Below are 24,354 nucleotides of genomic sequence, written 5' to 3' on the forward strand. Positions count from 1 at the left end.
TTATTTTTTTTTTTAAATTCATTTGCATCAAAAGTCGTTACCTTCCAGTAATATTTATAGATTTATAACGATGCAATACTCACTAAAGAAACAGAAACAGAGATAATTTTTTCGAAAGAAATTGATGAGAAGAATGATTCCAACATCGTTTTCAAGTAAGTTTCAAGGAGTACTAAGTATGAATGCGTTGAGATGTTATGTATCAGAGTTTATCTCAACCTTCTTCTTCGTCCTCGCAGCCGTTGGTTCTGTCATGTCTTCAAGTAATTACTCTGTTTCTTGATGAGTTTGATCCTTTTTTGCAATAAGAAGAAATTGTTAACCTGTGTTTTTTCTTATCAGGGAAATTGATGGCTGGTGATGTGTCTGGTCCGTTTGGTGTTTTAATACCGGCGATTGCTAATGCGTTGGCGTTATCATCGTCAGTTTACATCTCTTGGAACGTCTCTGGTGGTCATGTGAATCCAGCGGTTACGTTTGCGATGGCTGTTGCTGGTCGGATTAGCGTTCCAACCGCTATGTTTTATTGGACTTCTCAGATGATTGCCTCTGTTATGGCTTGCCTTGTTCTTAAAGTAACCGTCATGGAACAGGTAATCAAACATATTTACTTTTTGTCTGATTTTGTGTGCTTCGTTTTGTTTGGTTATTCTGATTAGTGTGTTTGAATTTATCAGCACGTACCGATTTATAAGATTGCTGGAGAAATGACTGGATTTGGAGCATCTGTTCTTGAAGGTGTTTTAGCTTTCGTCTTGGTTTATACTGTGTTCACGGCTAGCGATCCCAGACGTGGGCTACCTTTAGCAGTGGGACCTATATTTATAGGGTTTGTTGCGGGAGCCAATGTTCTAGCCGCTGGTCCATTCTCTGGAGGTTCAATGAATCCTGCGTGTGCCTTTGGGTCGGCGATGGTTTACGGAAGCTTTAAGAACCAAGCTGTGTATTGGGTTGGGCCTCTGCTTGGAGGAGCCACAGCTGCTTTAGTGTATGATAACGTGGTGGTCCCTGTAGAAGATGATCGTGGTTCATCTACTGGTGATGCCATTGGTGTGTAATGACTTGTTTATACTGTTTCATTTGTTGAATTGTTGATGTAGATCTTTTTTAATTTTCAGTTTCTGAAATGTTGTTGACTAGATGTTTAATTCCTTGAATGCTATGTTACTTAAGTAGATTTCATTACAAACAATTTACTATTTTGTTACATATAACTCTGGTTTGTGATACTAAGCCGATATTTTTGCATCTAAACAAAAAAAAATTCAAAAGTACCATTTGGGTCTTACTTCTTCTTCCTTATCGGTTAACTCACGATACTGATACCATTCAGTACCTGAAGTACCAATTGGCAATGTTGGTCGAAGAAAAACTTCAACTGGTTTTGGCACACTGACACAAATATGTATCTCATGCTCTGCTTCATTGAGATCTCTCGGTTCAGTTCCTCGTGTTTTGCGGATTGGTTCAATTGAAATCCATCCTAACCCTGATATTGCCACATCACTAGCCGGTCTGATCAAGAGGTGTGTTAACGTTAGGTGAGGATCATTTGTTTTACTAAACATAGATGGGAATGGAAGATATATATTTCACCTTTTTGCATCGTTGATTTCGATTTGAAGTAACCGGTGAGATTGTAACCCTTTCCACTCCTGCATCTGATTTTTCCCTGATGGAGGTGTTAGAAGCACACCCAGTTCTTTCTGCAGAACAAATGAGTATCAAGTAAATGGTAATAAGAAGATTTAACTTGTCCTTGAATAAGTAACGAAGTTGAAAATGATGGGGAACGGAACTTGCCTCGTAAAAGGCAGTCGCTGTTTTGGTTGGTACTGCATGAATCTCAAGAGCTTTTGGTCCATAGAATGTGAAACATGTTTCCGGTAGAGCCTGCAATATGTCAAGTATGTTAAAAAATTCTGATATCCACTGTGAAACTGAAACATAATTCTAGTAATAATAGTTATTACCTTCAAGATGTCAATCCTAACGAGACCTCCCCAGAAAAATGTATAACCGTTTAAGCTCTCACCCTTGGGACTACTTGACGATTGAGTTGGCAAAGTTGAAATCTGTAAGGAACAAAAAGCACAGGAAGATCATCACACTGGTGTTACGGTAAAATAATCTTTACCTGGCCGTAATAAAGCAGACTTACATCGAAAGATTGGCCTCTGAGACGATTTTGAGGAGCAAGGGCGGGTAAATCATCTGAATGAACGACAGCTGCTTGCCTGTGGTGTAGGTGCACACCCGGTGTGTCATACAACTTCTGTGGTAATAATGTATTCTTTTAGCAGAATGTCTACTATTGCAATTTTTGGAAAGTTCTAGAATCTGATCTTGGTTTAAGTTTATACCTCTCCTCCGACGAAAGCGTTGATCTGAATTGGACCCAAGGTGGTTCCAGGGACAGCAGATTGAATTGGTTTGTACTTTTGTGCCGCTGCTGCAACAGGATCCCTTTCGGCCATCGTTTCTGTATGGTGAAGTACATATACAATCATTCAAACTCTCTTTATAAATTGTGGAGAAATTGGCCATACTAGAGATCAGGCTAAAGCAGCACCCAGACCATATTCAAGCAGATACAAACTTCAACAACAAGTGACACAAACACAATGGAGAACAAATGACTTACTCAGCAAAGCATTGATGAATGCTGACTTCCCTACGTTAGCTGCACCCTGTGAAAGTATGAAGAAATAATAAATGAATATTTTCTAAACCGTCAAAGAAGTTTCTTTATAAATGCATAGCCTCTATCTCCAGTAAACGAATTTATGAATTAGTGGATCATATCGAGCAGTGTTGTGTCGAGTTTGTTGTTCTGATGGACATCCGAGAAAATTGATTTTCACTAAGCACTGCCTCTATCATTTAAAGTGTGTTAAGCTATTAAGTAAATAGTAAGAACTCGCATCAGTTAGCAATAGGTTTACAAACTAAAACTCTATTTTGTTGGTGACAAAATTACGAATGCACATACCAGAATGTAGACATCTCGTCCCTGAAACAAAAACAGGGATACAGAGGTCAGGTTACAGAAGGTAAATAAAGAGAAGGTTATATTGTCCGACACTGAGCCATAATGGAAACAAAATGTACGCTAAAGAAAACAGCTTTAAGGTGGTGCAATATATAAAAAAAACGCTACCTTTTTCTCCTTCTGGATCTCTGATGCAACTCCGCTAACTCCATCCAGGGACTTTGAACTTGTGAGATGGACACTCAAGACACTGAAAAGTTATATCACACCCAAATCAAACACTAGCTCCAGAAACATTACATCACTTTCTAGCAACAACCATAGTAGATAAGTACTTGATACCTACTTAAGCTTTTTCCTCATGGTCACTTCCACAACCCAATCCCCGATACAATTCATATCCGTTCCTTTTGGAAGAAGATCAATCTAACAATACAAAACACAATTATTTACCATAGTTAGAAAGAATTGAAGAAGTAGCCATGTTATAAAACCTTACCTTAGTTATAACAAGTATAATCGGATTAGCTCCAACTAAATCACGAACACGAGCTAAAAAGCTTCCATTAAAATCCACTATATCAACCTGCAACACAACAAGTTGACGATCTCTTGGAACATAAAACAGAAAAGAGAAGTTCATTCTAACAATATCTACTCACCAATTTAACAATCAAAGCTTTCTCATGGCGTAAATGAGAAAGTTTCTCACGAAGTTCATCAGCTGATACAAATTGTTTCCCACCTGGATAACCTCCATTACCACCAACTGCTGTAATCATATGTCCATGTGACAATAGCTGACATCTTCCACATATCATAGTTCTTAACTGGTGATGCTTCTTCTTCTACAATAAACACAGAAGAAACCATCTCTAATTCATCAATCAACTAACTCAAAATTGAGATTCTCAAGCTCGAATTCATACCAATTCATAAGTAACCAAATCGACAAATCCCGGAGAATCGACGTCGGAAGTTTGTAACGGAGCTCCGCAGCCGTAACAACATGAGACTGAGGTATCAACAACTTTCCGTGCAATAATCTCCTCTTTCTTTTTCTTCTTCTCCTTTTTGATCTCTTTCTTCACTACTTTCTGAGCTTCATGAGCTCGTTGGTTCTCCAGGAACCTTTCTCCAGGGGTTGGAGCAGCCGCCGCAAATCCATCTCGTTCCGAGAGTGAAACTGGTGGTTCTGAATTAGCTATTGATTTACAGACGATTGATGTCGTCGGATTACGGTAAATGACGGTGAGATTGGGTTCACGTCTCGTCGTTGTGTGGCGACGAGGAAGAGAAGGAAACGTTGAGAGTGTTCGTAGCGCCATTGCTGAGATTTTTCCTCACCAGCTGTTGTTTGTTGTTATGTTATCTATTAAACCCAGAGAGAGAACAAGAGAGACTCTAACTGGTACAGAGGTTTTACTCGAAAGAAGAACCTCTGGTTGATTGGAGACGGTTATATCCGCCCGGGACAAAATAACCGGAATCGAATACCCGAAATGAACCGATCCAAAATTAGGGTATAGATTAGAAATTCAGTTTCCCGCTCTTTTGCTACCAAATCTCAGAAGGCCCAATTTTAAAGAGAAAATTATGTTTTTTTATTTGGTAAATTGAAAAAAAGAAAAAAGAAAAATTCAAATTTGCTTGTAATAATCCTCTCAAAGAGAATTCAGTTAGACGATTCGTCTCTACTTCTCCTGCAACGGTTAGATTTTGAATCTACGCTCTCAATTTCGGAAGCTTGTTGTGATACTTCCGTCTGGGTTTCCATTTCTAGGGTTTATGGGGTTTAGTTTCTAAATTAGGGTAAAATTTGGGGAAGAAGAAGACAACAAAGATGCATATAAAGGAGATATGCTTGGAAGGTTTCAAATCATACGCAACGAGGACAGTAGTTCCGGGTTTTGACCCGCATTTCAACGCGATTACGGGTCTAAACGGATCCGGAAAATCCAACATCCTCGATTCCATCTGCTTCGTTCTAGGTATCACTAATCTTCAACAAGTTCGAGCTGCTAATCTACAGGAACTCGTTTACAAGCAAGGACAAGCTGGAATCACTAGAGCCACTGTTTCAGTTACCTTCGACAATTCCGAGAGAAATCGAAGTCCTTTAGGTCATGAAGATCATTCAGAGATTACAGTAACTAGACAAGTAAGTCTTATTTAAGGTTTTAGTGAAAAAAGGTTTCGTTTTTAAGTTTTGTTAAGAGTGAATTTTGTTTGTTTGTGTGTGTTTGAAGATTGTAGTTGGTGGAAAGAACAAGTATTTGATCAATGGGAAGCTTGCACAACCAAATCAAGTTCAGAATCTTTTCCATTCGGTGCAGCTTAATGTGAACAATCCTCATTTTCTGATTATGCAAGGGCGTATTACCAAAGTTTTAAACATGAAACCTATGGAGATTTTATCTATGCTTGAAGAAGCTGCTGGTACGAGAATGTATGAGAATAAGAAAGAGGCTGCGTTAAAGACGTTGGAGAAAAAGCAAACTAAGGTTGATGAGATTAATAAGCTTCTTGAGAAAGATATATTGCCAGCTTTGGAGAAGTTGAGGAGAGAAAAGTCGCAGTATATGCAGTGGGCTAATGGTAATGCGGAATTAGATCGGTTAAAGAGGTTTTGTGTCGCTTTTGAGTATGTGCAAGCGGAGAAGATTAGAGATAATTCGATACATGTTGTTGAAGAAATGAAGATAAAAATGACTGGTATTGATGAGCAGACAGATAAGACACAGGGTGAAATATCGGAACTGGAGAAACAGATTAAAGCTTTGACTCAAGCAAGGGAAGCTAGTATGGGAGGAGAAGTAAAAGCTTTGTCTGACAAAGTTGATTCATTGTCTAATGAAGTGACACGTGAATTATCCAAGCTTACTAATATGGAGGACACCCTTCAAGGCGAAGAAAAGAATGCTGAAAAGGTTACCTGACAGTTATTACCTTGGGTTGAAATTGTTACAGATTCTCAGCTATTTCTGACATTTTTTGGTGTTGCTAGATGGTTCATAATATAGAAGATTTGAAGAAATCTGTAGAAGAAAGAGCTTCTGCTCTCAACAAGTGTGACGAAGGAGCAGCAGAACTAAAACAAAAATTCCAGGAATTTTCAACCACATTGGAAGAGTGTGAAAGAGAACACCAGGTAGTTTTAATAAGTAGAAGCTTTATTTACTGAACCTATCTTGTATGTTAATTGGGTTTACATCCCTTGATAATTAGGGTATACTAGCTGGTAAGAGTAGTGGAGATGAAGAGAAATGTCTCGAAGATCAACTACGTGATGCAAAGATTTCTGTTGGAACAGCTGAAACGGAGTTGAAGCAGCTGAATACCAAAATTAGTCACTGTGAAAAGGAACTAAAAGAGAAAAAGTCTCAGTTAATGTCAAAACAAGACGAAGCTGTTGCAGTGGAAAATGAACTTGATGCTAGAAAAAATGATGTAGAAAGTGTAAAAAGGGCATTTGATTCTCTTCCATATAAAGAGGGTCAGATGGAAGCATTGGAGAAGGTTAGTATGCTTTCCCTATGATTTTTTTTCTTTCTTCTTCTGTTACATAATGAATACATCTGTGACTCAAATTTTCTTAGGATCGAGAATCAGAACTTGAAATTGGGCACAGGCTGAAAGATAAAGTGCACGAACTTTCGGCTCAATTAGCAAATGTTCAGTTTACATACCGCGATCCTGTGAAAAACTTTGATCGATCAAAGGTGAAAGGTGTGGTTGCAAAACTGATAAAAGTGAATGATAGGTCCTCAATGACAGCTTTGGAGGTAAGTAAGTTATTATATTGTTGTTATATTATTATACTTTGTCAGATTGTTTGAGTTCTCTAAGGTGACTATTTTTTCAGGTTACTGCTGGTGGGAAGTTATTTAATGTTATTGTAGACACAGAAGATACTGGAAAACAGCTCCTTCAAAAGGGTGATCTTCGGAGAAGAGTTACAATTATTCCTCTTAACAAAATTCAGTCTCACCTAGTTCCACCTAGAGTGCAGCAAGCCACTGTTAAATTAGTATGTGGATCTTTTTTGTTCTACTGTCAAATTCAACTCTTTCTTTGTTCCTTGCTGATTTTCTGCTAATTTCTCCAGGTTGGAAAGGGTAATGCGGAATTGGCACTTTCTTTAGTTGGTTATAGTGAAGAATTAAAGGTGGGTTGGTTGCCTGCTCAAAGTACCAAGAATCTGATACATTTGCAATTTTGCATCATCTATTAGTTTATCAAATTTCTGATAACCTTATATTATGCAATGCAGACAATTAAATCCTCTCACTCATGAGCTGTGTAACTGCTGATTTTGTGTTTTAGAACATTTAGTTATGGACAGACTGATACCATGAATCCAACTATTCAATTTCATTTGACATTCTCTAACTTTTTGCAGAATGCCATGGAATATGTTTTTGGTTCCACTTTTGTTTGCAAAACTACTGATGCGGCTAAGGAAGTAAGTATTTCCTAGACATTAGAGTACCCTGTGTTTTTTGAGGTGTGTAGAGCTGTATTCTAAGCTGGTTATATAACAACCTTACTTGACATGTGTTTTCAGCTGGGCCTTTGTTATATTGTCATCACCTCAATCTTCTCTCAAAACTTGGACCGGCGATTTCCCTCTTTATATTAATGGAATATGACTCTAGCAAAATTTAATTCCTATAGTTCTCATATATGTTCATCGTTCTCAAATAAATTTTTTTTTTTGCTCAAAATTTGATTGGTTTGCAATTGTCAGACATAATTTATTTTCCGTACTATCTTCTTCCTTATATTGAGACTACTCTGTTTTCTTTAGATATTTCATTCGTTGATTTGTGTCTCAAATGGTTGTTCGGCAGGTAGCATTTAATAGGGAAATTCGGACTCCTAGTGTTACACTTGAAGGTGATGTATTTCAGCCAAGTGGTCTTCTTACTGGTGGAAGTCGCAAGTATGTCATTCTTTCTATTAGACCAGTAGATCTTCATGGCGTTCATCTTCTTGATTTCATATAGATATGGTTCAGCAAGGCCTATAACCTGACCAAAAACATTATATATTTTGTATTCCTCTGTTGCAGGGGTGGAGGTGATCTGCTAAGACAACTTCATGATCTGGCCGAGGCTGAAACAAAATTTCGAGCACATCAGAAAAGTTTGTCTGAAATTGAAGCAAACGTATATATTTCTTCAATTTTTGATATGCTATTGCTTTCCTTTTAGAAAAAGACACTTTGGCCTTTGACAACTGAATTAGGCGCCATAGAATTTCTACCGAACCATTTGAAGTAAAACCATATACATTTTCTTCAGGTTAGAATTAGATCTGGGTCATTGGGAACTCGAGGCTCATGTCTGTTCATTGGTGATCTAAAAGAAAATATAATCTTAGCTGCTGAAACTGACACTTTGAACCTTATTTAGATGTCTCATCATCTTAGATAGTCAATCAGTTTGGTTGTTTCTGGTTCAAATGAAACATGGTTTAGTTAGTGCCATTGCAGCATATTGATATACCATGTTTATTTTTCTAGGATTTATTGATAACTCAATTATGTTTGTGAAGGCTCCCACATAATGTTGTTGTCGACTCTGGGTTCCTACTGCAAGTTATATGGTTTTGCATAAACCCTACATGTTCTTCAAATTGCAGATCAAGGAGCTTCAGCCTCTTCAAACGAAGTTCACAGACATGAAAGCACAGTTGGAGCTGAAAATGTATGACATGTCCTTATTTCTAAAAAGGGCTGAACAGAACGAGCACCACAAGGTTTTATATTTTTTCTTGTCTTCGTATCTCCATTTGTCTACATCCTTGTAGCTTAAATTTCCGAATTATATTTTTTCCCTTCCTATTGGTGCTAAAAGACATATTTATAGTATCACTCCCTTTTACCAATTGTATATATAGCTTGGTGACGCAGTGAAGAAACTTGAAGAAGAGGTTGAAGAAATGAGATCCCAAATCAAAGAGAAGGAAGGTCTTTACAAAAGTTGTGCTGATACTGTCTCCACGCTGGAGAAATCCATCAAAGATCATGATAAGAACAGAGAGGGAAGACTCAAGGACTTGGAAAAGAATATTAAAACTCTAAAAGCTCGTATTCAGGCATCCTCAAAAGATCTAAAGGTATCCCAGATCTTTCAGTCAAAGATTCTTTTTCTTTGTCCTGGACCCCTGGTTTACCAACTTTTTGCCTTTTACATTTCTAAAATGGCTTCATAGCTTTTGGTCTATGTTTCTTCTTGCTCATAGGGTCATGAAAACGTAAGGGAGAGGCTTGTGATGGAGCAAGAAGCAGTGACGCAGGAACAGTCATATTTAAAGAGCCAGCTAACTTCATTGAGGACGCAAATTAGCACTCTGGCTTCAGATGTGGGCAATCAACGAGCCAAGGTACTGCAATTATTTCTATCTGTGTCTTTTAACTATAAAGAATATACGAGTAACATGTGGATGTGACCCTTCTGCAGGTGGATGCCATACAGAAGGATCATGATCAGTCTCTCTCTGAGCTCAAGTTGATACATGCAAAGATGAAGGAATGTGATACACAGATTAGTGGTTCTATTGCAGAGCAGGAAAAGTGTCTGCAGAAGATTAGTGACATGAAGCTTGACAGAAAGAAGTTAGAAAATGAGGTCTGCCCTCTTCACTTTGTTTGTCTGGAAATACATGTGTTATTTCTTGCAGCGTTCTCCCTATCTAATGACAGATGTCTTGGGTTCACTTAATTACTTTGACTTTAATATTGAAGTAGGACTGGGTGTTGGATGATAGAGGTGGATATAAGTATTAGGACTTCCTGGTAATTCGGCTTATAAAAAAATTGAAGATGTTGTATACTCATGGGAGAACATTTTACTCTGAGTAGGTGACAAGGATGGAGATGGAGCACAAGAATTGTTCAGTGAAGGTAGACAAACTTGTTGAGAAGCATACATGGATTACATCTGAGAAGCGGCTTTTTGGAAACGGAGGGACAGACTATGATTTTGAATCCCGCGATCCTCACAAAGCAAGAGAAGAACTTGAAAGACTCCAGACAGATCAATCAAGGTATGTTTCTAAGGATAGTCATAGATTTAATTTTGCAACTTATATAATATTCACTCTCATGCAATGCAATATCAATGGAATGTGCTTTATTTTTCTTTTTTGTTTCTTCTCTTTAATTAAATGAGAAATCTCTCCTCTCGTTTCCTGGCTATTCATTCTCTTATAAAGTCTAGAGAAAAGAGTGAACAAGAAGGTCACGGCTATGTTTGAGAAAGCTGAAGATGAATATAATGCTCTTATGACCAAGAAAAATATAATCGAGGTTAGTTTTGGAGGGTCTGTGCAACATAGTTTAAAAAGCTTAAAACACATTTACGAACTATGTTTTTTTTTTTTTCATTTTCTTAGACTGACAAATCAAAAATCAAGAAAGTTATTGAGGAGCTTGATGAGAAGAAAAAAGAAACACTGAAAGTTACATGGGTTAAAGTTAACCAGTGAGTTGCTTATTTAGTTTCTTTACTTAACCATGTGATTCACTTCTCTTTACGATATTTAAAGTTGGATCCTTATCGTTAGGGATTTTGGTTCCATCTTTTCAACTCTACTACCTGGCACCATGTCAAAATTAGAACCTCCAGAGGGAGGTACTTTCCTTGATGGTCTTGAGGTCCGTGTTGCTTTTGGAGATGTCTGGAAACAGTCTTTATCTGAACTAAGTGGAGGGCAAAGATCTCTTCTTGCACTATCTTTAATCCTGGCGTTGCTACTCTTTAAGCCAGCTCCTATTTATATCTTAGATGAGGTACATCTCGATTTTCCATTTCCATGAATCATTGCTCTTCCTTTGCATTTTCAATACGTAACGACTAAATTCGTGTTGACAGTGATCTTGAAATGTTCACAATCACATGATCTTGTTGAGTTTGATGACATAAGAGAAGTCATGACTTTATTTTTATCAGGTTGATGCAGCTCTTGATCTAAGCCACACACAGAACATAGGAAGAATGATAAAATCTCATTTCCCACATTCACAGGTCATAATTTTACGGATTTCTCTGATTGTGTAGTCACCATGATTCAAAAAGCTTTAGTTATCTATTTATATCTCAAACATTACTGCTGTCTGATATGATTTCTCTTACAGTTCATTGTGGTTTCACTGAAAGAAGGAATGTTCAGCAACGCCGATGTTCTCTTCCGAACAAAATTCGTGGATGGTGTTTCAACGGTCCAGAGGACAGTAACAAAACAGAGCTAATAACCTGCTTATATCCTTAACAACACTAATGATGTATATACTCTTCTTTCCTCAATCAGGTTGGCTTATATGTGTGTTCTACGTATCTTTTAAGATCTGTAGCCAATTATTTGTTGGTACCTATTGTCTATGTCTAGAGACCGAAGCTTAACTTAAACTTTTGTTTTTTTTGTTGCAAATGTATTAAGAGATTGTGAATCTAAGTTATGGTGTGCTTATATATAACTGTTGCCACATGAATAATAGATATTAAAGAGTACAACAATGTTGATTAACTTAGTTCCTCTGTACATTGAAGATTCCAAATTTGTTCATGGAGCTACAACGGTTCAACAATAATTCAAGCTCAAAAACCAAGAACTCTAAGATGAAACACACTCACAGACAGACATGAAAGTGATGGAAGATAGATAGGTATGAGATCATAAGTCTGTCTTCACTCTTTAGTTGAAGGTTTGGACAATAGTGTTGTGCCATGGGTCAGACAAGTGCTGCAACAGATTCTCAAATGGTCCTTTTCCAGTCACATTGTGTTGAACCACAAACCCTAAGAATGCCAACATCGCCAACCTCCCTGCAACAACAACAAAAATGTCTTTTAAGTCTTTTAACTACAACTAGCAGTTTCTTGCATAACAAGAATAGCGGATTAGTCTAAGCTTACCGTTTGCTAGCTCTTTCTCCTTGGCCTCTTGCGTAGGAGCAAAGTTAAGCGGGTTAAAGATTCCACCAGGGTAACCAACTTCACCCTTAGGTAAGCTGTATTGCTTAAAGATAGGGTCTTGGTTCACACTTCCTGGGTTCTTGATGTCTTGCCACCGTCTGATCTCAACGTAATGAAACAATATGAACTCGATCACGAACAATGTCGACGACGATGCAAAATACTGCTCTTTCCCAGCATCGTACCACTCAGGAACATTTATGATTCCTACCAACAGTTTTGACAATGTGTTAAGTTCTTGAAAGAAGTTATAAATTGTTTTAAGGTCATGTTAATGGTAACTCACCGATCTTGGTGAAAACTTCCGGCAAAAGCATCCCAGCGACACCGAGCATAGCCCATCGTCCGTTGACCAGCTCTGCCTGGACGAACCATTTCAAGTTCTCTGGATCCTCTGCTAGACCCAACGGGTCAAACCCATTGTCACCGGCAAGACTGCAATATGTATAAGAGTGAGTGAGTGACCATTATTAACTAAACCGGTATCAACCAAGTCCGGTCTAACCTAACCAATCCAAACTGATTAGTCACGGTTGTGTTCAAACAAATTCCTATACACTTAAACTAAACCGGTATCGGACTGTCCTAAGCTAACCAAATCGATTACCATGTTGGTTCCGGTTGTGTTAAACCGAAATTGAATGTAGTTTGCAAAACATTACCTGCCGGTGAGATAATCAGGCGATGCCAAACCGGGCAACCATTCTCCTTTCTTAGCTTCAACCTTGAACGACGACGTTTTGGCCGATGAACCGATCGATGTAAACGACAAGTCGCGGTTCAACCTACCGGAAGAACCGGTGAGGAATCTTGGCTTTGAAGTACAAGGTCGGAAAATCGAGGCCGAGGCATGAGTAGTGACAGTAGCCATTATCCCTAGCTAGACTTAGAAGATCCGACCCGAGAACCCGGCACTTGAAGAAGAATGGATTGGAATCAAGAGAGATTGAAAGATGAGTTCAGAGATGGTTGTGAAGAAATAAGACTTGGAGGGGATTTTGTAAGTTTATTCGTTTCTTGAAACGAGTTTTGTGGCTGTGGTTTGATGACTGAGTATCTACCGTTGGATTAGATGACGTGGTTGATTTGACGGAGGAGATTGGTTTGAGAGGAGATACAGGCTTATCGGTTTATCTTCGAAGCGTATCTTAAGAGGATTTTAATGTTGTTTGAGATTGGTCGGAATAAGATAGTGTCGGGTCCATTGTTGTTACACGTGTCAATTAAATGGATTTAAAAATATTAGAGTGGAGTGAGGATTCTCGTCAACCAATCAAATGGAACTGAATTGGCATATGGGAAACCAAAAATCTAAAGTCTGATTTTCCTAATCATCAAGATAGGGGAGTGTATGTAACTTGTAAAACATAAAACCAATTTGGATTTATCTAAAAAACTATCTTCACTTTGGGCTTGTCAAGGTTGAGAATCTCGGGCTCGTTTGAAGAGTGAGATATTGGGTTGTTTTAGGCCCAAGAAGAAAAGAAGAAAGAGAGTGTTGAAGAACTTAAATCCATCTTTTTCTTTAATCTCTCTTTTTCAAGATCATGTTCATCTTTCAAAATCTTACAGAGTTACAGTGACATTTGAGATTACCTTTTAAACTGTTAACTCAAATCTTATAATGGATTAGAAGATACTGAAGATCCTTATAAGATATTTTGGGAATATTCTTCATGCATTTTGTAGGAAATTACAAAATTTAGTGTGCTAACAGATGATCTAGCCAGACCCCAGAAAACAAGATACATAAGCCATCGATTCGGCCTCAAAATTTGAAAGCCATTTTAAAAGAAAAAACTGTTACAAATATTTTTGAGTTTGTAGAATCCTACTATTTACATTGTAGTCTGTTATATAATCCCACATTTGATTAACACTAAAATTTTGGAGCAAATGATGAGATTGACTATTATCTTGACCTTTTTAAAAAAAAAACAAATTAATCTCTTCTCTTTTTATTATTGAAAAAGTGTATTAGGAAACTAGCTAGATGTAGCAGTCTCAAGCTCTATATAAACATTATGTATGATCACTTTTATTATTATAAGTGTGAAAGTAAATACAAATTCTATCCATTAAAAACTCTTATCAAAGTCTACTAGAGAGAACTTGTGAATTCAAAAAACTATTTTTAACTGTAGTTTTTTGAAAATTAAGTTTATTTGTTCGATTATGGTCCATACTTTTTTCCCTTCAATATTATAGATAAAGACGATATCCAAACCTAACTGGAAATCACCATGCAAAATTCATCACAAATTTAAGTTTACGTTGTCATATATTATCACTTTCTTGGAAATTCAGAGAAGCATGAATATATCAACGTAAATAAGTTTGTCAGAGGAAAATAAAGTTCATTAGAGGACGACCCACTAAAGAAGAAGAAATATATTAGACAAGTCGTATAATTAGCCAACAACATAACTATTATTATTATTCCAATCTACTTCACGAAAAGCTCTTCTCTATAAGCTTCACAAACTCATAAAAATCAATTTTTCCATCTCTATTCTCATCATAAACCTTAACCATCTTCCTACACTCCATCTTTGTACACTCATCGTATCCTAACAAACTCAACACATGTTTTAACTCATTTTCATCTATAAACCCATCCTGATTCTCATCAAATAACCTAAACGCCTCTTTAACTATCTCCTTACCCATCATCTCATTCTTCTCAAGCAAGTACTCTTCTCCTTCTTCAATCAAACATTCGTATAAAGCTTCCGAGTCATCGATTATCGCCTTGACTTCTTCCACGGACGTTTTGATATCTGCTCGATTTGGGACAACAACTTTCTTTATGATTGGGAGCTCGGTATTTTGCTTATTGTTTCTTATTGAGGTGAAGAGAATGTAGGCATTAGAGAAGAAGAGATGGAAACGAAAGGGAAAAGAAGAAGAGAAGTCTTGAATTATCATCATGAGATTGAGAATGAATAAGAAGATGACAATGGTGAGGAGAGAGATTGGGCTAAGAAGAGACGAATCCTCCATATTGATCTAAATTTATGTGTGTGGAATACCATAAACAAAATTTCTATGAAGCTTTTATTTGTCTTCTTTGGTTTCAAAGGTTGGATAATAAGTGTGTTGAGTTGGTCCTATTTTATAATTCCTAGTTAAGTATACGAAGACCAAAACATATCTTACTCACAAAGTCTGCGGAAAGAGTCTCCATGTAAATTGTTGAGAAACTTACCAAAGGAAAGAAAAATGCTACTTTAAAACTCACCGCAATTCAATTGAAAGTATTATATTCATACTTTTATACCTACCGAGAAAACCTAAGAAACTACCATCGACTCAAGCTTTCATTAATGATGATCATACTAATAAAAACTTAATGCTTGTTATTAATAATTAATCTGTATTTTCATTTCAAAATTAATATATGTTCTTGAAAATGTTTGGCTTTTCAAGTAATAGGTGGAGTATATATATATATATATATATATATATATATATATATATATATATATATCTCAAAATCAAATTGAAATTTTTGGACTGAACCAAATGGAGACATGGAAGTTAATCTTGTCATATAAGAAAAAAACAAATGTTTATATATATTTTGATAGTTGAATAATAAATGTAATCAACTTCTCATCATATCCAAGAACACAAGACAATAGAGTTGAAAATTGAGTGAGAGCATCTTTCATTGTCTTGGATTCCAATTCATGGAAATTTCCATGCAATTTCCTTGTAACGTTTTCCTTTAAATTTATTATCTTGTTGCTTTCACCGACCCAAGTACCCTTTGGAATATTTGATATGTAGAAATATTGAGACTCTTCGTGGTAGTTCAGTTTCAAACCCATGATCAGTTTTTGATTCAAATAAAAAACATTTATTATTATAGTTGAATGATTTGAAAACCTCGGAATCTAAAGTTCACGTGGTAATTTTCTTAATCGTTTTTTTATGGAGTATAATAGGCTTAAAAAATTATTAACTAAATAATAATGTAATAGGCGCTAGACTAATTCAATTTGGTTACTATTGAATCAAAATATAAATAGAAGGCTAGCAAATTAAATTGAATTAAATATAAATAAGTTTGAAAATATTGAAATCTACATCTAGCCATCTAAAACATAGATGAGAAGTTTCAGTTGCGATAGGTTTTAGTACATTAAATTAAATTCGAACTAACCTTATAATTTGTTCTATTATATAGTTTTGACTGGTTACGAATATCGAAATGGTTTAAACAAGAACATTTGGAAGAAAAAAAAACATGAGTTGTAAAATATATTAATCCCAAGAGCAATGACAAAGTTTTGTACTTTTCATGTCTACTTCTTATCTTTGTAGATAGAAAATTACGAATATCGAAATAACCATCTTGAATATACACGTATGAGTAACGAGCCCATATATTTATGTTCGTATGTTTATGGGCCTAATGAGATTAAGAGAATGGATTGGCCTACGACGACTCTCATCTCCCGAAGAATCTGTAATCTTTTGATTTTCTTCGTCAAATTAAACCACAAAAACCTCTCCATCGATTCGGATAATCCACAACACTCTGCGATGAAACCCGACCCGACCAGACGCAGAAACAGAGCCTTATCTTCTTCTTCTCCATCAAAGACCCGACCCGAACTATCTTCCGGGTCTCCCAACCGGAATACCGGTGAAGCCCGTGGTGGAAAGGTGAAAACTTCGGCCACTTTACTCGACCGGGAGGAGATGGGTCTTTTTCCCGGGTCGGGTTACGGTGACCCGAATCCAGAACCTAGGAGCTTTCCTTATAGTGTGAAGCAGCAATGTTGGGAAAAAGCAGAGAAGATTAAAGGAAGAGATCCTGAGCGTTGGAGGAGAGATCATTTAGGGAACATTGTGTTTAGGAAGCTTGTTGGTTGTCCTGGATGCTTGTGTCATGATTATGATCACATTGTTCCTTACTCCAAGGTTTGTCCTTTACAATTCTCACTTCACGAATAATGATACTCTGTTTTCTGGCCAATGAATTCTAGTTATGTAAGTTTAGGATTGGGCTCAAAGCCTCAAACGTCGTGAAATGTATAAGGAAAGTTTTGCTTTTAGGTTATTTCAATATAGTTTCATTGTGAGATTGTGCTATTTACTTACTCCAAGGTCTTCCTTTATGTTCTTGTCGAGTACTACTCTCACTTCATGAGACTCTGTTTTTCCAATGAGTTCTTGTTATTAAGGGTTTAGGATTGAGCTGAACTTTATGTATTTTGGGCTCTTTTACTGTGAAACGTGTTAGGGGATTTTGGTGTAGCAACTTGATGCACAGAAAATTTTGCTCCTAGGCCATTTTAATACAGTTTCTTGAAGACGTTTTGATCACTCTGAAATAAATCTTTGAATTTGTGTTATACATATTCTTGATTTGGGATACGAGAGATAAGGGACTGAATTTTTCTCTTGTGCTCTCATGTTGATGACAGAACCAACGTCTAAAGTTAAAATGCTGGAAGATATAACTTGAGAACTAAACAGTTTTTAAGTATTGCTGGTTTGTATTTAAGAATTGAATCTGCCAAGTTTCTTTATCGAACTAGATTGTAGAACTTGCTTCATTATCTTTCACCAAGTAAGTTGAACAATGAGAGGAAATGGTATTCTTATTTTGCAGCATGGTCTAATATGAGCTATTATTGTTTGTTTTGTAATTTCTCTTTCGTCGCTATCAATAGGATATGTGTCCATTAGAACACGCATTTGATGAACCCCATAAAGATTTCTTGGATCTAAAAGTTTGCTGTATTCACATCGAAGATAGGATTTTCTGATAGAGTTTTACATTCATCCTTTCTATGTATAGTTAAAGGCTTAAAGGATTGCTCAGTACCTTGTTAGAACTATTACTGATAAGTTATAACCAACAATTGAAAAGCTTATGAAATTTCTCGAAAGGGAAAAATAGTGTCTAAAATATCTCGGAAGGGAACTATTGCTTCATGTTTTCTGCTTTCAGTTGAACTGTGATCTGATTGTGACACTAATTTCCGAAATTGAGATTTATTTCACTTTGTATTGATAATGAATCTATCTTCTTCTTTTTTAAACGCATAATGAAACTGGATTCATAGTAGTTATAGAGTCTGATATGCAGGAGGATATGGTCATCTACATGTAACATTAGTCACTTAGTACTCATGCTTTCTACTAGTATCTGAGCAATTTTGTTTTCCGATCTTTATAGGGCGGCAAGAGCACTCTGGAAAACTGTCAGGTTTTGCAGGTATGCAGTCACTCGTATGAAAATTTAAACTAACTTATAACAAACTACTATTTAAGGTTTCCATGTTTTAAACCAACTTACAGTTTATTCATATCTACGACAAGTCTTCAATATCTATGTTTATAGTCACTATTCTCTCATAATTTGCCTCATGACCGGCTTTAAAGCTTTAGTGGAGGCTTCTCTCAGACGATCGGATTTCCACAGAACACTCTCTTGCATATTCTCCTTTGCGTTTACTTATAAACCTCTCCATCCAAAACTTCAAACCAAACATACTCTTTTAGGCCTGTTGCTTCTTTCTATTACTTGGAATCGTTTACTTTGTTTCGTTTCTACATTTCAGGCAAAGGTAAACCGATCAAAGGGTAATAAAACCGATATTTCTCGATCCGAGCTTATCCAAAGGAGTTCTTACTGTCGAGTCGCTGGTAAATCTGCTCTCTCTTCTCTATGAAACAAACTATAACTAGGTTTTTATCCTAAACTGTTCTTTACGAAAAATTTGTAGGCCGAGATATGGATCTGATTGAGCTAACAGCTTACGGGAATGTACAGCGTGCACCTACGTCTAGCGGATGCAGAATTCAGTGATCTGTTGAAGATCTATTGATGGAATTGAAAATGATGAGTTTCTCAATATTTACTTGGTCAAGAATCTGTAAACTTGTAGTTCTTCTCCGAGTTACTTGTGTACTCATTAGTCATTATCTTTCCTATATTGTGGACATGTAAGTAAGTTGTAAGTTGTAACATTAGTCATTTAGTGCTCATGCTTCTTCTATATTCTATCAAGTTCTATTCTTGTTATTACATTCTTTTAAATAAAAAAATAATGCCTTCTACTACTAGTAATTTTGTAAAAAAAAAGAAAGTTAAATACGACTTTGATCATCCATGATCAAATATATAAATAGAAATGTGAAAAGTAGCTTTTGTTTCTTTTATCTTTAACGGAAGTTTGCTTTTAGCTTTTTCTTCTAACTAGAAGCTTACTTTTCGTTTTCTTTCCAATTTTCATTAATTTATAAAATAAATACGACTTTCTTTCTCAATTTCTCCAAATTTGTTTCTTGTTATTTTTTCGGTTCGGATTAGAGTGTATTCTTCTTCCGATTTGATAAAAGACAATTCTGAGCAACAAATAAATTAAAGGAGAATAACTTGTTAGCTAGAACGGTGAGTACATATTAGTTATTTACAAATTACATGAAACATTTTAAATGAAAAAAAAAGAAGACAAAAGTCTAAAAAAGACATATCTTTTTGTTGCCTTTATTTTGATAATCTTTTGGGAGGCGTGTCAGGTTTCCTAAAAGAACCTAAAGTTGGTTACACGTGTCAAGATCATAGAAGATGCCTTCCTTTGTGGGAAAGTCCTTTTTATTTATTTTCTTGTGGAAAATCTACTCACCAAAGTTGTATTTGGCACTCATTCTCTGACTGGATTTCTCTTTTTTTTTCTTTGGCAAAATCCATAAATGTTCAGTTAAATTTGAACAGATATTGCCACCGTTCCACCACGAAATTACCAGATTTTCTAGTATTACCATTTACATGTTGACTAAAAAACTGAGTTCTTACCAGAAAAATAAAAAGAAACAAGCTGAACTCTACTAAAACTACAACTACAAAGGAGAGTAGAATCAAGTGGACGTACCGACGTAGACTAGTTTAAAGTTACAGTCAATGGAACGCATGGATTGAATTGAAAAGTGCAATGGCCTTCTTATTTCAAGTGGATACATGAAGGGATGAGATTTTTCATAAAGCTTTTAGTGGAGGGTTGACTCCAACTTCCATATCTTGAAGTGGTTTACTTTGATCTCAAAAGTCAACACTAAATCAAAAGTTAATTTCCCAATGAAACCAGTTTCTTAGTGAGTAGTGACTATATACATCAATGGCTCTCTCAATACATCTTTCTTGTAATTTTCTCCATGAGTGCATTATCACTTTATCCTTCTCCCATCCTCTCAAATTCATATTCTCCTCTTTTGTTTCCTAATAATATATTGTTTACCGGATTTGGATTTGAATTTGGATAATTGACACAGTCACAGAGTGACAACGCTAACAAAACTATATTATCTTCTAATGGATTACATCTAATCAAAATGATAGCAATTCACAATTATAAAATTATATATCATAGTAATGAAATTTACGATCGCTGATTGCAGTAAAAGGTTAAAAGTATAGAATTACTCAATTATATAGTCATACCAACAAAATGCTTTTAGTTACTATGATATGATATTTAGTCATAGTAAGGTTTTCTAGCGAACGTATTTAATTATGGGGCCAACCAATAGAATAGAGTCTTTAGATTTAGAAGATAAATTAATTAAATTTAAAGGCGAAAGAAGATCAGAAGATTAGTTAGGCCTAATTTTTAGTTAATTGTTTCTCTTTGATTTGAAATGCTTCCATTTTTAAATACAGCATGCAGAAACATGAAAAAAGAAGTTTCATTTCACATTGCTTCGTATGTACTTATGGTTTTAAACATCTTAACGACGTTCTTGTCTCCTATTTGGAACCATTTGTGATCCTCTAATAAACAAAAAGAAGGTATGCCTAATATCTTCGTGTCTTGAACAATTATAGTGGTGCGTTTGTGGTTGAATCGCGTTTGGCATTAGTCAATGTTAAATTGGGGGCCAAACTTGTTTTTTTTTTCAAATTTTCGTAAAGGCATTTGGGTGAAAATAAAAAATATCAATTCGTAATTTACTTTTACAAATTTTAATAAGAAAATGAATGTTAATGTAAGGTAGGGAAAAACCATGGAAAAAGGAACAAAATTGCTTTGCCACAAAATGAAAAAGGCAGAAAAGAACAGTATTATATAAAAAGGAAATAAAGCAACTTGACATACTTTTAATTGTAAGAATGGTGATAATAATATTATTTCTATGGTATAAAATAGAAGAAAAATAATATGTGTGGCTAATAGTTGTTTGAGCACTCTCAAATATCTAAGTTGCTTTCGAAGACACAGATCAAATAATAAAGTAAAAACGGGAAAAAAACATATAGTGACCCATCTTTTTCAGCATCAATATTAAAAAAAGGATACAAATAAAAGAACTTTTTCAACCTTTTAAATTCTGATTGTCTGTACGTGGAATGGAACCATCCAATTTTTCTTCATACTGTATTTTTTCATCCAATAACATTTTCTTTGATGCATAAACTATATTGAATAAGTTTGTAATATGTTTAAATTTCATATATTCTATTTTTATTTTCAAGTAACAATCCATTTGTTCTTTTATTAGACGATAAAAACGGTTAATATTCAATAAACTAACATGGTTTTGTTAAACCGTTTCTATCGTCTAATATTTTTGTTTTATGTTTTCTAATTTTATCCAGATTTTATGGATAAAAATTTATAAAAATTAAAAAATATTAATTTGGGAATAAGTAGATGAGCAAGCATGTTAAATTATCTTATAATGATTATTTCGAAAAATTTTCGACAAATATATTAATCCCTTAAATTAAAATTGGATGGTCCCATTTCACAAAAATATAAAGAAAATGTTATTGGATTCGATATTTACACAGTATGCTTAAGAGATTTTGAAGTGTATTGCTATTTCAAACTATAATATATTGAAAATATCAAATGAGTTTTTATAAACAAATTATTAAATAAACCAAACTATAAATAACAGAACAATTTTAATAACTAAGCATATATATATATATATATATATGTTAAAAACTTTGGAAATAGCTAAAAACACTTGGAAATTTATTATTATTCCCTTTGATCCCGATATAAATTGGTACTGAACAAGACAAAGTAATTAGATTACAAAAAATTTGTTCTTCACAAGACAAAGAAGTTGCAAAAGAAGAGTCAGAAGAGTGTCGGTTGAAATGCCAACGCAACAACGGTCCACACCAACTTTTTACCATTAATGTTATCTTCCAACATTTCCTGACAAATGAAGAAAGAAAGTAAAAAAGGTAAATCAAATAGTGTACAGAGAACCAAAACATGTAAAGGAATAAAGGCAATCACTAGAAAGAAGAAAAGAGTTTGATTCTCAAAAACTCATCATTCTCCAGTATCATCTATACATACAATCAATCATACATATATACATATACATATGTAACTCTAAATCTGTTCATGGAAATTGTGTGATCTTGATAGAGCAGCAGGGTTAGCAGAAAGAACAGGGGAGTTCTCAGCTTTGTCGTTGTTATACATCTTTGTCTTATGATCAAACCCTTTGAACATACCACCGGCTTTGCACATCGCCTCGTTCTTGATTCCCAATGTTGTCCATATCGAGCTCTTTGCTGCTTCGTTAGGATCATCTATTCTCAACGTTTTCGGGACCAGAACGCACCCGGCCTTCTGTTTTCGCTCTGTCTCGTTGTCCTTTTTCGATGATCCTTCATCTCTCGGATGCTTTCCGAGAGTCGGAGAGTTTGTATTTGAACACTTTTGGCTTATAGGCGATGAGGATTGATGCGGTGGTAGCATTGGGATGGTCCAGTAAGGGTAAAACGGCATTGGATACCCTGGAGGCGGGTAAAAACCTGGTGGAGGCATCGCTGGATTCCACGTGTAAGGCCATGGAACACCTGGGATGCAAGCATAACCATTCATGTTATTGTTGTTGTTGTTGTTCATTTGTGCTTCAACAACACTGCCGCTTTGTGCTCTTGATTCATCCACTGAGTGATTGTTAGAGGTGGTCACAGAGGATCCGCTTGAGCAATCATCTCCATTCTCTACCCGAGCTACAAGCCGTTGATCCGCTAACCCGTGAAACCTGTTCCTAGCACCGTTTGAGACCTTTTGATCTTCTTGTAGCTTCATCACAGGTGTCATGGGAGCAGCAACGTGCTGCTGCTGAGCTTCGAGACCAAAACTCAAGACCCTTGTGTTTGCCTGTAAGCCCGGGTCAAGCCTCGCAGCCTCAAGAGCCTCGGAAATAGTGATGTGACGGTAATGAGAAGATGAGCTTTTGTTCTTACGACGTCCTGCCCCCACAGGAACATTCCTCATAGTCCCTCCAGCAGTCCAATATCTCTGACAAGCCTTGCAGAAATGACGAGGCTGGTTTATGTTGTAGTTGTTGTAATAACAGAACTTGGTCTCCATGCTTTTGCATCTCGGACACGGTAGAATCTTAGTCGGTTTCTTTAGGGTTTTACCATCAGGTGTCGTCTGCTGATTATCCTCAGGCGTGTCACTACTCTCTATCTGATCAGTTGATGTCGCTTCCTCTTTGTCCAAGGTTTCGGGTTTCGAATTGTTAAAACTGTTGTCGTTACAGTTGTTGTTGTTCTTATCTGATAACTCTGGAGTTACCTGAGATACAAGAAACACTAAATTAAGAACACTTGCAATGAATAAAAGAAGTTTCTCTTTATGAAATCTTAATCAAACAATTATTCTTCATCAGAAGTTCAGAACCAATAATCTCTAACAACTAAATGAACTAGTAATATCTTAATGGTAACACAAGACTGGAACTATGTTATAATTTCGTTCATGTAACTCAATAACACAAATTGTAGATCCAAAACAGACAAAACAGAGACTGAAGAAGTAACTAGTTAAGTTAATTACTAGTACAAAACTAATCTAATCATATTTATTTTTAGGACAATTCCAATTTTCAGGCCAAAATTACTTTTTATCAATCAGTACCTTCTCTGGTGATTTGTCATCTCCGCCGCTCCAGTCATCTTCTTCGTCATCCTCCACCGTAACTGCCGATTCAAAAACCGACGGAAAAGGGATTTTCATACCGAAAAGCTTAATAGCTGGATCTCTAGTCTCCATCATCATTTTTTTGGAGCCTCTGTTTCTTCTTCTCTCTATGTCTCTGTGATTTTTTTTTTTGTTGTTAAAGAAGAGAGATTTGGGAGAGTGTGAATTGGTGAAATTTAGGGATTTAGAAGATCAGTTTAAAAGAGAAGGAGGAAACACGTCAGCATCACAATTCAATTCTCAGCCACAAGTTTATGTGGCCTCTGATATTTTCCTTTTCGCTCATTAATACCGGGTCGGGTTGTCGGGTTTTATTAATTAATCATTAATATTTCCTACCTTTTTATGTGTATTATTCGCATCTAATCCTTTTTTTTTGTTCCTTTATTTTCTGTCG

The 24,354-nt window shown here is 35.9% G+C and overlaps 7 protein-coding genes and 1 long non-coding RNA gene across 16 annotated transcripts; 4 read left to right on the plus strand and 4 right to left on the minus strand.

The window, feature by feature from the left end:
• The first annotated feature begins 66 nt into the window (after nt 1-66).
• TIP5;1 (tonoplast intrinsic protein 5;1) lies at nt 67-1,229 on the plus strand. Its single transcript, NM_114612.4, has 3 exons — nt 67-263; nt 343-593; nt 678-1,229. The coding sequence occupies exons 1-3, from the start codon at nt 125-127 to the stop codon at nt 1,056-1,058; spliced, it is 771 nt and encodes a 256-aa protein (NP_190328.1). The 5' UTR covers nt 67-124; the 3' UTR covers nt 1,059-1,229.
• On the minus strand, nt 1,139-4,418 carry NOA1 (P-loop containing nucleoside triphosphate hydrolases superfamily protein). Of its 2 annotated transcripts, none has more exons than NM_180335.1 (13): nt 3,922-4,418; nt 3,655-3,840; nt 3,492-3,578; nt 3,339-3,418; nt 3,161-3,242; nt 2,993-3,013; nt 2,645-2,690; nt 2,364-2,482; nt 2,162-2,275; nt 1,974-2,075; nt 1,804-1,893; nt 1,597-1,706; nt 1,139-1,515 (listed from the first exon to the last, which is right to left on the minus strand). In NM_180335.1, exons 1-13 carry the CDS (start codon nt 4,318-4,320, stop codon nt 1,266-1,268), a joined length of 1,686 nt encoding a protein of 561 aa, NP_850666.1. In that variant the 5' UTR covers nt 4,321-4,418; the 3' UTR covers nt 1,139-1,265. The 2 variants fall into 2 exon arrangements, with proteins under 2 accessions (NP_850666.1, NP_190329.2); NM_114613.3 differs by having other exon boundaries at nt 1,597-1,702; nt 1,800-1,893.
• Nucleotides 4,419-4,560: 142 nt separating this feature from the next.
• On the plus strand, nt 4,561-11,466 carry ATSMC2 (Structural maintenance of chromosomes (SMC) family protein). Of its 2 annotated transcripts, none has more exons than NM_001339310.1 (20): nt 4,561-5,153; nt 5,242-5,922; nt 6,000-6,143; nt 6,221-6,511; nt 6,592-6,777; nt 6,858-7,022; nt 7,101-7,160; nt 7,395-7,457; nt 7,846-7,937; nt 8,067-8,163; nt 8,639-8,755; nt 8,897-9,115; nt 9,242-9,382; nt 9,460-9,627; nt 9,861-10,045; nt 10,214-10,307; nt 10,394-10,482; nt 10,565-10,790; nt 10,951-11,025; nt 11,136-11,466. In NM_001339310.1, exons 1-20 carry the CDS (start codon nt 4,836-4,838, stop codon nt 11,247-11,249), a joined length of 3,525 nt encoding a protein of 1,174 aa, NP_001325474.1. In that variant the 5' UTR covers nt 4,561-4,835; the 3' UTR covers nt 11,250-11,466. The 2 variants fall into 2 exon arrangements, with proteins under 2 accessions (NP_001325474.1, NP_190330.1); NM_114614.4 differs by having other exon boundaries at nt 4,615-5,153; nt 6,858-7,013.
• Nucleotides 11,414-13,104, minus strand: LHCA4 (light-harvesting chlorophyll-protein complex I subunit A4). The gene is made up of 4 exons (NM_114615.4): nt 12,636-13,104; nt 12,260-12,408; nt 11,914-12,180; nt 11,414-11,823 (listed from the first exon to the last, which is right to left on the minus strand). Exons 1-4 carry the CDS (start codon nt 12,842-12,844, stop codon nt 11,693-11,695), a joined length of 756 nt encoding a protein of 251 aa, NP_190331.3. The 5' UTR covers nt 12,845-13,104; the 3' UTR covers nt 11,414-11,692.
• Nucleotides 13,105-13,685: 581 nt separating this feature from the next.
• AT3G07765 lies at nt 13,686-13,935 on the plus strand. The gene has a single exon (NR_141351.1). It is a non-coding gene; the product is annotated as an other RNA (long non-coding RNA).
• Nucleotides 13,936-14,155: 220 nt separating this feature from the next.
• On the minus strand, nt 14,156-15,235 carry AT3G47480 (Calcium-binding EF-hand family protein). Its single transcript, NM_114616.3, has one exon. It carries the CDS (start codon nt 14,974-14,976, stop codon nt 14,425-14,427), a length of 552 nt encoding a protein of 183 aa, NP_190332.1. The 5' UTR covers nt 14,977-15,235; the 3' UTR covers nt 14,156-14,424.
• Nucleotides 15,236-16,218: 983 nt separating this feature from the next.
• Nucleotides 16,219-19,077, plus strand: AT3G47490 (HNH endonuclease; the record flags this gene model as incomplete). 7 transcript variants are annotated; one of them, NM_001203098.1, is made up of 5 exons in its annotated part: nt 16,350-16,905; nt 17,661-17,720; nt 18,170-18,208; nt 18,555-18,639; nt 18,720-19,051. In NM_001203098.1, the coding sequence occupies 5 exons, from the start codon at nt 16,525-16,527 to the stop codon at nt 18,800-18,802; spliced, it is 648 nt and encodes a 215-aa protein (NP_001190027.1). In that variant the 3' UTR covers nt 18,803-19,051. The 7 variants fall into 7 exon arrangements, with proteins under 7 accessions (NP_001327109.1, NP_001327110.1, NP_001327111.1 ...); NM_001339311.1 differs by lacking the exon at nt 17,661-17,720 and having other exon boundaries at nt 16,219-16,905; nt 18,720-19,056; NM_114617.4 differs by lacking the exon at nt 17,661-17,720 and having other exon boundaries at nt 16,380-16,905.
• A 2,876-nt stretch (nt 19,078-21,953) lies between these two features.
• On the minus strand, nt 21,954-24,195 carry CDF3 (cycling DOF factor 3). The gene is made up of 2 exons (NM_114618.4): nt 23,895-24,195; nt 21,954-23,552 (listed from the first exon to the last, which is right to left on the minus strand). The coding sequence occupies exons 1-2, from the start codon at nt 24,033-24,035 to the stop codon at nt 22,347-22,349; spliced, it is 1,347 nt and encodes a 448-aa protein (NP_190334.1). The 5' UTR covers nt 24,036-24,195; the 3' UTR covers nt 21,954-22,346.
• Nucleotides 24,196-24,354: the final 159 nt, after the last annotated feature.

This window comes from Arabidopsis thaliana, chromosome 3 (genome assembly GCF_000001735.4).
Source record: "Arabidopsis thaliana chromosome 3, partial sequence".
Classification (NCBI taxonomy): Eukaryota; Viridiplantae; Streptophyta; class Magnoliopsida; order Brassicales; family Brassicaceae; genus Arabidopsis; species Arabidopsis thaliana.